The sequence below is a fragment of the Passer montanus genome, unplaced genomic scaffold (assembly GCF_014805655.1).
Source record: "Passer montanus isolate IOZ18808 unplaced genomic scaffold, ASM1480565v1 scaffold12, whole genome shotgun sequence".
NCBI lineage: Eukaryota > Metazoa > Chordata > Aves > Passeriformes > Passeridae > Passer > Passer montanus.
In genome coordinates, this window is record NW_024358722.1 from 15,053,547 (window position 1) to 15,065,812 (window position 12,266).

The 12,266-nt window shown below is 39.3% G+C and overlaps 1 protein-coding gene across 2 annotated transcripts in view; it reads left to right on the forward strand.

The window, feature by feature from the left end:
* Positions 1-10,106, forward strand: part of TGFB2 (transforming growth factor beta 2) — a 61,200-nt gene extending 51,094 nt beyond the window's left edge. The window contains exons 3-7 of one of the 2 annotated variants that reach the window (XR_005626395.1): positions 1,786-1,918; positions 2,037-2,147; positions 3,985-4,047; positions 4,620-4,773; positions 6,578-10,106. Coding sequence is in view for 1 of the 2 variants with exons in the window: in XM_039697979.1 (XP_039553913.1) it covers positions 1,786-1,918; positions 2,037-2,147; positions 3,873-4,047; positions 4,620-4,773; positions 6,578-6,736 (732 nt within the window). In the remaining variant the exon portion in view is untranslated. Of the gene's footprint in view, positions 1-1,785; positions 1,919-2,036; positions 2,148-3,872; positions 4,048-4,619; positions 4,774-6,577 lie in introns of both variants that reach the window. The other variant, XM_039697979.1, reaches the window with a different exon arrangement.
* The last annotated feature ends 2,160 nt before the right edge of the window (positions 10,107-12,266 follow it).

The following is a 12,266-nucleotide window of genomic DNA, read 5'->3' on the forward strand; positions in this document are numbered from 1 at the left end:
CTTCTGGACTAGAACCAAGATCTTCTTATGGCTTTTTGCTAAATATGTTGATCAGAAAGAAGACGAAGAGCCTGTCATGTTGCTGTTCTTTTCATAAGACAAATGTTATTGTAGGAGCCATGCTGTTGGCCTATAAGAGATCCAGCACTGCCTTGCAATAAACAGAGAGACTTTACATGCTGACTGTACATGCTGGACAGAATCTGAGCCTGTTTAATTACTAAAAGCCTGATTTTATCACAATGACATAGTTTCACACTTCTTTTGAAATACTTTTCTTTACATGTGTTATGCAGTTTCACCATGATTTTATTACAGCAGTGCTTGCTAGATGTCAGGTTGTTCTGGGCTGAGAAATAAGAGGAAACAATGAGACATTGTCAGTTACTCATTTGGAGATGGACTTGGGTGCTTAAAGAGAGGAAAAACCCGAAACAAAATACGAAGTCGTACAGCTGGCATGCCAAAAGTTGCAAAGTGATGTTACCATGTGGTATCTTGATTGGAGTTGACTAAATGTTGTATGGCATTCCAGCTCCCTTCATCACAAAACTATCAACAGAGTAATAACCAGAAAACCAGAAACCAGCTGTTAACAGCCAGAAGTCCAACTGTTTTTACCTAGAGTTATTTTACAGTTAGTTTATTTACCTAGAGTTAGGTAAATAATAGCAGGCTATGCTTGTATATGGGAAGGCACTCACTGAATTGTTTGCCTGGGATGAGGAGGACTGTGGACCCTTGAAATTCTGGTTATGCAGGGCGTGGGTTTCTTTTTGTCGGAGTCTGACCAGGAAGTGAGTTTCTGGAAAAGTTGTGGTCAAACCAGTCAGTGGCCAGATTTGAAACTGGCACCTGTTGTGGCCATTGGTGAGGGGGTGGAAATCTATGGTGTTATTTCGTTCTGTGGAGAAAATGGAGGGGAGGAGGAGGAATGTATTTGGAGGGTTTTCATTATTAGTTTTGTGTCTGTTCCTTTTTAGATATTGTAATTAATAAAGTGTTGTGTTTTTCCCTCCATCCCCAAGTTGGAGCCTGCTTTGTTCTGTTTGCAGGTCACATCTCACAGTAACCATTTTGGAAACATACCTTTCATGGGGGCCCTGGCGTTGTGCCAGGGTCAAACCGTGACACTTTTGTTCAGGTATTTTTTATAGCTTGGTCAGTAGAAGCTTTGCTGAAACATTTGACAAAAATACAACGACAGCCTGTATCAAAGTTTGGATGGAAGCAGCCTCACCTGTTGGCACAAATCTGTGCATGGCTATCTGTGTAATGTACGATTAGTACCCGAAATCAGAGGGAAGGCTAAAAGCATGGATAAGGCAATACCATAGGTTAGTTGTAGGGGAGCAATGTAATATCTTCAGTGTACAGACTACATTGTACAGCCTGGACTTTGGCATCTTATGCTCTAGTCAGTATAAGTATTGCTGAAAAAGGTGAAATAGCTTCTTTTGATGATTACTGTGATCTCTTCAGCACTTGTCATACAGGATAGGTTTTCAGGGCAGTTATTTCTGTGTGATTTCTCTCACTAAGGAATATGTGTTGGTGTGTTTTGCTTGGGACCCTAAGCTGATTTCATTAGGATATTTTTATAGTGTTCTTCTCCTTAGACACCCTAAGAAGACTCTTTCTGAAAATGTGCATGAATGTTCAACTGCTTCATAGAGGTTTCGACTGTAATAGTTTCTTGTGCTGTTTTCTAATGTTAGTGGTCCATTTTAAAAGCAACCAGGTAAATGTTAACCTGTAGGAAATCTTATTTGTTGTTTCTTTCAGGTTTTAAAATCTAAAGAATTATCATCCCCAGGACAGCGCTATATCGATAGCAAAGTAGTTAAAACAAGAGCTGAAGGAGAATGGTTGTCTTTTGATGTCACTGAGGCTGTACATGAATGGCTCCATCACAGAGGTGACAAAAAGTGCTCTTTGCCTTCATTCCTGTCCTAGCTATTCCTTCTTTAACTCAGGAGTATTTCAGAGTCATTCCATGTGTAAAAACCAACTCCACTCACTTTTATGTTTTTCAGACAGGAATCTTGGATTTAAGATAAGCTTACATTGTCCATGCTGTACCTTTGTGCCTTCCAATAATTACATCATCCCAAATAAAAGTGAGGAGCTTGAAGCAAGATTTGCAGGTAATTAAAGAAAAAAACTCCAATTTTTTAAAATGTTCTGGTATGTACTAATTGAGAAGGGAAATAAAAAGTTCTTTCTGCCTTCTAAATGACATTCAGCTGATTGAAAATGTGCTCATTTGAGAATCGTGATTCTCAGCTGGTAGGAAATTTTACTAAAGTCACTATATCATCTGAACAATTCTAAAATCACAAGGCATGAAAAAACTGTCTAATTCCATGTATGCAGTTTTGATGTCCTTAAAAGTCTGTGTTACAGTTTGCAGGATGCTCGCAGGATATATATACATTCTTGGATTTAGTGAAGACACTTGCACAGTTTGCCATCCACTATCGGACAGTAATGAGAAAATAGCTCAATATTTTCAAAATAAACCTTTTGCTTTCCATCCTAGTACTGCGATGAGTCAGACTTAGTCAAAAAGATTGGAATGAGTGGGCTTTAAAAAATAAAAAACTGTGTAGTGAGAGTTATGAATATATGTGCACTTTATGGACAGCAGGCAAGATGGTATGGATTAAATATGCAAAGGTTGTATAAGCTCTCTTGTGTTTTTAAGCCATTAAACTTTCAGTTTCACAAAAGAGAAATTATATTTAATTGACTGTAATACAATTACCATCCACTGGCACACATGAATCTATAGCTGTATTAGAACCAATTTTAACCTAAATTCTGTTCCTGAAGTTCTCATTTATTGAACTGTATCATGATTTGGTTCACTTGTGATCCAAGTATTTGGCTATATTCCTTGTGAAGTATTAAGTTTTTCTAACCGTTGTTTCACTGCATTGGAATTTTTTCCTGTAAGTAAATACATGTACTGTACATATAATTAAAGCCATTGTGTGCATATAAAAAATGGTTAGTATGGTGTTTGGTCACTAGAATTGTGTATGTTAAGAAAAGAATAATGTATCTTTTTCCATTTAGATGGTAGTATCTGGTTGGGGAGGTTAATTTTCTAAAGGATGTTAACAAAAGTCATTATGTGACTCCTGTGAAAGGCCAATACCTTGACTCTCTTGTCTGTGCTATTGCCATGATAAGAAGCTAGTAAAGCAGTTAGTGTTTAAAGAGAATACAGAATGTGAGGCCATAGATTGCCATTTCAAGAAGAAATACTTTAATCAAATGTCTTTTCCATGCCCATATAAAGGAAGAGACTAGAATAACTGACTTTCTGGGGATAATTAGCAGATTTACATAAACTGGCAATGAAAGACGGGGAATTTACAGTATCATAAAGAAATTAATGTGATGGAGGAAACTAGTGGGATAGAAGTAAGAGTGGGAAATGAAGGTGAAGTATCCAAAGCATCTTTAAGTGTGTTAAAAGGTTTTAAAATGAACATACGTGTTAAAAGTTGGGAGTACTGCTCTGACTGGAGCAAGAGAATGACTGTTTGGGGCATTTGAAGCCAAGACGCGCAAAATGCAGTGACTGAGGTTGCCTTCTCTGTTACTCTTTTAAACGTTTTTGGTAAATGTGCTGAAATGCCATCAAACAGATGTGAATGTGGGAGGGTTGATCCAATAGCTAACATGAGAACTGTGGGTATCTTAGGCATCTTGGGCTGAAATTTGGCCCCACTTCCCCAGTAAACATGCCCGGCTGACACCATCATGGCCCAGTTTCTGAGAGATTATTTTTAAGAGATGGTTTATTTAATTTGTGAAGAAAAAGCAACACAATGTTTATCACCAAAATGTATTTTTTGAAGGTATTGATGACTACACATATTCCAGTGGTGATGTGAAAGCTTTAAAGTCCAATAGGAAAAAATACAGTGGGAAGACCCCACATCTTCTGCTAATGTTGTTACCCTCCTACAGACTTGAGTCGCAACAGCCCAGTCGGCGGAAGAAGCGTGCTCTAGATGCTGCCTATTGTTTTAGGTAACTATGCCTGCACATCCAATATTCTTGCACAGTGGTGGGAGACTGGAGGAGTCATGCAGTTGTTTATAATGTTTCTTTACAGTTGGCATTTATAGAGAATGCAGACCCTCATTCTCAGACCTGGGGTCTGTGTGCAGTAGGTTTCTACCCAGCGGTCTCCAGTCCCACAGAGACAGGGGCGGATTGTTGTGGCCTTAGACAGTAGAAGCTCAGTTCCAACGGGGATGATTCCCAGATGCATTAGCCCCATAGTTAGAGCAAAATTATCACCTTCATTTTGTTTGCCTACTCAGAGTCTCCTCTGTAGGATCTGGAGAAAAACACTTGAGTAGTTCTCCAGGGAAGCCATTAGCTTTGTCTGTATGAGCAAGTCCTGCCATGTCCAAGCATCCTGAAATAACTGTAATTTCAGTTACAGCATAAGCTGCTATTGATCTGATTTAGTTGAGAATTTTTGTGACTCAGACCTGCCTGCCTGTAAAGGATCATTCAGTGAGGAAGCAACCGGATTATTTTTATTCCCAGTGTTGTCTTTTTTATGACTGATATGTTTGTATTTTATTTCCCAGGAATGTGCAGGATAATTGCTGTCTGCGTCCACTTTATATTGACTTCAAGAGGGATCTTGGATGGAAATGGATTCATGAACCTAAAGGATACCATGCTAATTTCTGTGCAGGAGCCTGCCCATATTTATGGAGCTCAGATACTCAGCACAGCAGAGTAAGTAATGGATTTGCTAATTTTCAGCTTCTGTTTTATAACTGCAGGTTGAACTATGTTCCTGAGGCTGACATCAGCACCAGTGTCCAGAGTTAGTCTCAGTAACTAAGGATGATGAAATGTGAGAAGAACTCACACATGGCTTCAAGCTAGTGTGAAATGTACTGGCCCAGAGATTTACTTTCTTTTGCTATTTCTTATTATTTTATTTATTTAATTTTTTATTATTTTATTTTTTAATTATTTTATTTATTTATTTACTTTCTTTTGATATCTTGGATATGAACACATGGTTGGATTGAATACGTCTTGTGAGTATGTAGCCTTTGGAGGTGGCTTGGAAAAGGCCTTTCAGTATCGACATGAGTGAAAGACGGCACAATGAGTTTGGTCAGCAAAGACACTGAGGGAGGCACTTTCAGAGTGACAAAAGGGCTGAGTTGTACCACCTGGTCATCACCTACTTTTATGACATACAATACTGATAGCTGTCTTCCTTTTACTTTCAAAAGACTTTGAAAATTTATATGGGTAGGAGGGATTTTGTGTATGGGATGTTGAAGAACCAAATCATAGTTGTCTGAGATGGGACTTATTTTAGGGATTGGATGTGGTATTTTAGCCAACTGCCTTAGGATGAGTAGTATTCTGCTGTGAAGTGCTAATTTCCTCTCAGCTGTCACTAAGGATGTCTAGACAGTAAATCCAAGAGACAGACATTTGCATCATAGTTGTCATAAAGTAAGAATTTCACCGTCCATGCTAAGAATGATGTCTCCCCTTTTTCAAGCCTCCCTTAAAATGACAGATCAGTGTCAGCCAGCTGGGAGAACTGGCCGTGCCCAAGGGACAGCTTGAGTTCCTTTAGGTTGGTAAAACCATGATACCGAGTTCATCCTGAGCTTACAGACCCCTTTGTAGCTGTCACTGTCTGTGACATTGTACTGTTAGCAATATCAGCAGGCAGAGGTATAAATAAGGTATGTTTCCATGCTGGTATGGAGTAATGGTGTACACATTTTGGAGCTGCACTTGTTTTTAAAGGAAAGAGGAAGAGTAACTGTCATGGTCACAAATACGTGGTTTGGATAATTGCCCAAGGAGCCAGAAGTTGCCTAATAAAGTAGTTAGTGTTGCTGTCCTTGCAGATTTTCTGTCTGTCTAAGCTGCAAATGTTGTGTGGAAAAGGTCGCTTGGTTTTCGGCTAAGGCATTAATGGCATCCTCAGGAGCACCTATGCATCATCAGTGGCTAACCCTACAATCTTCCCTTGCAGAGAACCATGCACAGGAATCCAAGGTGACATAGGTGGTATGAATCTGGCTCTCAGCAGGAAAAACTGCACCTTGAGTCCTGGTGCTTGCAGGGTGGCATTAATGGACTTAATTAACATAGCCAGAGAGTAAAAGAAGATGGGTGCCTATGCTCTGAAGAGGTCTCTCTTCTCTTTAGTCACTTGTAAATCCAAAATCTGTAAACAGCAAATGGCAACCTGAAGAAACAGATAAAAACCTTTCTATTTCCTCTGTACTCATAAATATGGTGTGCCTGTTGATTCAAAGGGCAGCACTTTAGAGACATACTCCAGGTACCTGCTTTGAGGCTTAAAACTCTATGGACAAAACCTTAGGAAATTCAGGCATATTGTGATCACTAGATTGAAGTGGAAAAGTATAAAAACCCCCTAAAATCCAGGAATCTTCATACCATTTTCATTGGGCATTCTCTCAGGTGCTGTGGGAGGAAGTGATGCAGAAAACAGAGGTAGCTGCCTTAATCTCTCTTTTTTGGTTTCTCCTTCTAGGTACTCAGCTTATATAACACTATAAATCCAGAAGCTTCAGCCTCTCCGTGCTGTGTGTCCCAGGATTTGGAACCCCTCACCATCCTCTACTACATTGGAAAAACACCCAAAATTGAGCAGCTTTCCAACATGATTGTAAAGTCTTGCAAGTGCAGCTAAAGAATATCCCTGAAACAGCATGACATGTGTTTATAAAAAATAAAGATAATAAAGAAAAAAAAAAAGAAGAAGAGAGTGAGAAGGAAAGAAAGAAAGAAAAATAAAAACCTGGGTTCATCAGTGTTAAAAGAAAAAAAAAAAAGAAGAAAAAACAAGCGGTACTAGTCTGAACTGTTTGAAAGTTTGTTTTGTTGTTTTTTTTTAAACTGGCATCTGAAGCAAAACATTGAAGGCTTTTTCCTACATTTCACCTACACATAGTGTGAGATAGACAAGAAGCAAAGTTAAAGAAAAAAAGAAACCTTTTAAAAAATAAACACTGGAAGAAATTTGTTAGTGTTACTATGTGAAAGGAAAAAAACAGGAAAATCCCATGAAGTGGAGTTGCTGTATCTGTCCCGTGCCTTACTTGATCTCTCTGTATTGTTATGCAATAGGCATCCTAGTCATTCCTCTTAGCTATAGAGTTAACAGTGCATTATTTATTTGTGTATAAAAACTATCAAATGAACATTTCGGTATCACCATTGGGAAAACGAAAACCAGCCAATGTGGACAAGGTGGAGACCAAATAAGCTGCTTGAAATACATATAAAGCCTAAAGGAACACAAGCTCAAAAGAATCAGAAAAGTAATGGTTAGTTTAGTTTGATTAAAATAGAAATCAGTTGTTGCATTACTGACAAACTGCCTTTAAAATACCTTGTTTTTCATGCCAGCTGCCTAGAGAGACTTGTTGTAAGGTCTCAAACCCTTGTTTTAAATACTGAATGATTTACTAATAAAGGACACCCTGTTTCAGTCTCAAAGACAAGTCTATAAGATTTTTTTTACTGTAAATGATTTAAAATGTCAGTTTAGTAAACCAGTGAAATATTTAACGTGTACTAGTCTAATCTTCAGACCTTAATATGTTGCTGTATAGCTATGCTATGGGAATTTTTTTTTGTTCTTTTGGTATATGTAACCATACCTAGAGTATTACAGTAGGTGGGTAGTAAAAGCCAGCTGAATTGGAAACATATCTGTAGATCTCTATTTGTAAACTATTAAAAAATTACGTACTTTATATCTAATGTGTAAATTTTCACCATATTTTTGTACTCTGTAATACTGTCAGCTCTCATGACTTTGAATTTGAATTTGGGGCTCTTTTTGATCATTCAGAATCATGTGTTTCCCTCTAGCTGGCCAGTATGAGTAGAGTCCCTGTATTTTGACTTGCACTACAAATACATGTTTTATAATAATTGCTATACATGTGCTTTGTATATTGTTCATCATTATGACATAAGCTACCTGACTCCATTTGTTTTTCTGTTTTATAAAAAAAGATGGATTAAAGCAATCTCTCCCCCTGCTCCTCCCCTCCTCCTCCAGCTGTTGCCATTCATAACACTTGCAGTTGCAATGCGGTTCAGATTTCTGGGTCATCCCATTTTCCCATTTTCTTTTGGCTGTAGACATTCAGACAGATGGACAGGGAGCAAGGTGTGGAGAGAAGGGGTGTCGCAGCCTGGCTGAGGTGAGGCAAACCCTTGCAGAGAATGACATCCATCACTGCAGGAGGCTGTAGGGAGCGGCTGCTGCGGCGATGCCCTGCACATGGTGGGAGCAGGAGCAGCACTCACTCGATGTTTCCTCCTGGCATGGGGGAACTTGCTCCTGCAGCTCCTCTGTGGGGCTGCTCCTGCTGCAGGTAAAAGAGGTTTGCCTTTGACTTCTGCAGTGGCGCAGCAGGGTCCTTTAGGCTGTTGGGGTATGTTTAAGCATTGGCAGGATCAGACCCTTGATTTCTGCAAATTTACCAATTTTTTTCTCAATTGAGTTGACGCTAAAGCTTCTTTTGAAAAAGCAAGAAAGGAGCATGGGAATTCCTAGGGTTTTGTTGTTTTCATATTGTAGAGGGAGAAAAAAGAAAAAAATACATCGCATACTTCATTTAAAAAAAATCCCCAACCTAAATAAGAATAAAAAGGATACTAGAAGGCACAAACATTTCATTTCATGTCATGGATGCTTCTGCAGAGCAAAGCTGGAAACCTGCAGTGCAAGCATTCTACTTGGATAAGAGGGACATTTTCTGCCATTGCCCTGAGCAGTGTTGGGAGGACACTCCTGAGCTTGGTATTGTCAGTTCCAGTTTTAAGAAGTGCAGTTTCTTGACTTCAGTAGAATACTGGTGCAAAACTGAGGTGCCATGGTGGCTTGCACAGGCAGCTCCTCAGGAATTCTGTGGAGCCTGTGCTTATTGCCTAGATAGGAACATAGCCCCAGAGATGATCTAATCCCACTCACTGGCTCAGGAGGAGAAGGTATGTTAGACCTCTGATTTATTTAGTGAGCTGAGGTGAACAGGTGAAGAATCTGTCCTGCTAACACTTGCTTGAGCCAGACTAACTCCAGTGAGAAGATGCACTGAACTCAGTGAAACTCCTCAGGGTAATACATACTCTGGATTTTGCTGTATAACGACAGCAAAATTAGTTTTATCAGGTTCAGTAGGAGAACTGTATTTTTGTTGGACAGGAGAGAAGACAAGGATGAGCACATTTTACAAAACTTAAAAATGTTTTTGAAGTTCTCTGATATGGGAATGCAGCTTTCAAACCAGTTTTGAAAAAGTGGGATGGCAGATAGCATAGCTGTCCAACTATACTCACTGTGTGCTGGATGGAGCTGAAAATTTGAACTTGGATTTGGAGTTTTTCTCTAAGCATTGAACACTATTTCTGTAAGTCATTGCCCCAAAATGAATTTTAAAAAAAATGTCTAGTGTTCCTCAAAATGCACTGATAATATTTGAAATTCTCTGTTTTAAAGCTCCTACAATTTACTTTTTCTTGTTTATTAGGCATGTATTTCCCTTTAATGGCCAAGGGTGTTAGGCCTGATCCTACAATGGGTGAAATTCCCCTCTGCAGAGTGGGGTAATGTGACTCCTTAGCACCTCTCAGGTCTGATGCATAATCCCCCTCAAATGATCTTCAGTTGGGTCTGCACCAGCTCAAGGACTTTGTGCTGTGGGGCCTTATTTTGGCAAGGTGATTGCCACTGCCACTGCCTGAGCAAAGTCCCTGAGAACTGATGGGAAATGTTCAGCATCTGGAAAGATCAGACCCAAGGGGCTGACTGGGGCTGAGGGAGAATCATAGCACTCAGCTGGTTGGGGTAGGACAGCCCTTCTGATGTGTTTAGCATCAGTACAACTGTACAGTATACAACTGTATGGTTGGCATGGTTTAAAGGCAAAAAAAAGAAGGAACTTAAAGGACAGCTGTGTTGTACTTTGATTGATTACTCTGTATTTCAACACATTGTATGTCTGTTTTTGTGGTGCTCTAGTGGTAAATAAATTATTTCAATTATATGCTGTTGTTGCTTTCGTATGGCAGTATTCTTCTAGCACAGGCAATTCCTCAGCTCTGAAATGTTAAAATACCTGCAAAGCCTGATTTGGTGTGGGATTTTGGCATGCATGACCTTGATGTGGTCCACTGCAGGCTGAGAAGAACATCCATCCAAAATGAGGTTGGATCATATCTGCTCAGGGGGTTGCTCTCCCCTCAGCCACTCTAGTGGATGTCTTGGTCTGTAGACAGCTGCCTCAGTTATATCAGTTTACCAGGAGCAGTGGAAGTATTATTTTGACACGTGGCACGTGGAAGTATTTTTTGACATAAAATAGGATTCCCTAGTTTGTTGTCTATTTCCATCCACTCTGCAATATGCAATTGCATTATCTAAGCAAATTAAGGAGCCTGGAATTGCAGCTCTTCTTTATCAGGCTCTAGTCACTTGAATAAATAAAACTAATGGCACGAAGGACTTCAGGATTAAATCACTTCTTTTAAAGTTGATGAAATTATATGTGAAAATTCTTTCAGACCAGGGACTGCTGAGGACACAGGGACTGCTCTCCCTGGTGCCTTCTCCAGCATCAAAGGAGTGCATAGCATTTCTTGGCTTGAATGAACGAGCATGTTTATGCCAGATTTTTTAGGGTTATTGTGATAAATTATAACAAATGGACTCTGAGGTCTGTCAATATGTTTAAAAATGTAACTTGGGATGAGCATTAAAAACAATCTTAGGGCGAGTCCACCATGGTTATGCTCCAGCCGTAATTGGTTTCAGTGAGTTTATACAAGCATAAAACTGTAGTCCTTCAAAATTTTCCAGATGCCAATTTTTATTCTATTTTTAGCTACCCAGCTATGTGCTTTGACATGAATGTAATCTGCCAGCCTCATTCTTACCCAAAGAAGCCCTCACACTGCCTTAAGATGAGAATACTTTGCAACCCTGTCGGCTGTATTTGTGAAGTCAGTATTTGAGGAGGAATGCTGATTGGAAATTGTAGGTGAGAAAGTGGTCATGGTGCCTGTAGCTAAGGAGGAACAAAGTGGAGGGAACGCTGTGTGCTAAAAGAGATTTTATAGCATGGGGCTGAAAAGATGGAAGATCTGCCATGATAATGAGATTTATGCAGAGTATGCTGGGCTTGTCTTCATTTTGTTAACACAGCCTCTCTAGACTGTATCAGTGAAGCCCTTACTGTGCTTGAATCAAATTGTGGTTAATAAATGTGGAATATTCAATATAGGAAAAACATCCAAACCATGTAAATGTCTTGAAAACTGTTTTTTAGGCCAAAATCTGCCTCTTAGTTCAGACAGAACAGATTCTATGAGGAGCCATGAGTTCTGGAAGAAAATAAACCAAGAGGTTATGTAATTATATGTGGTTATAAAGTAGATGTGAAGTAATGTAGTTGGCTTGTCAGTGGGTATGGGTGTAACAGTAATTTCTTCATCTGTATAAAAATAAAATTAAATGGAACAGAAAGCTGATGAGAACTTCCAATCAAATTTGATATGCTCATTTAATGAAGTAACCTGCTGGAATCTAATACAGAACCCCTAGGGTATAAAACTTTTTTCAACCATATGGTGGTCCAAGAAACAAGTATTTCTTATAAATGGGGTGTTTTAGTGCCAAACCAAGATGATGGCAGTGATCATTGATTTTTGGGTCTCAGCACTGTTTGCACATACTATAGGCAGGTCCTGATTTAATAATTCACAAACTCATTCCAAAAATATTTGCTACAAGAAAGGGAACAAGGAAGATAAAAACGGGAAAGGGGACCAGAGTCTCTTGTTGTTCAATGAAGTACACCATGAGCTCTCACATACTGTTTGGTCCAGATAATTAGAGATGGATGCAACAAAAATGTTAGCATGTGAGTTCATATTTGATCAAAAATCGAGTGGCTGGGGCTCTGAAGAAGGGTTCAAACCTGAATCACTTTTATGAAATCCCGTTAGGTCCAATCTCTGCAGCTGGTTTGTAACCAAACCTTTATCAGCAAAGTTGTTGCTGGGGTGTATTAGGCTTTGAGCTCAATATGCCTGAAGTTTTTGCACTTGAGCTGCTCTGAGTGTGCCAGATGCAAGTCCTACACAGCTCAGTCTTCTATTTTTCTCCCAAGAAGAAAGGCACATAAATATAATTGCTACTCATAGGA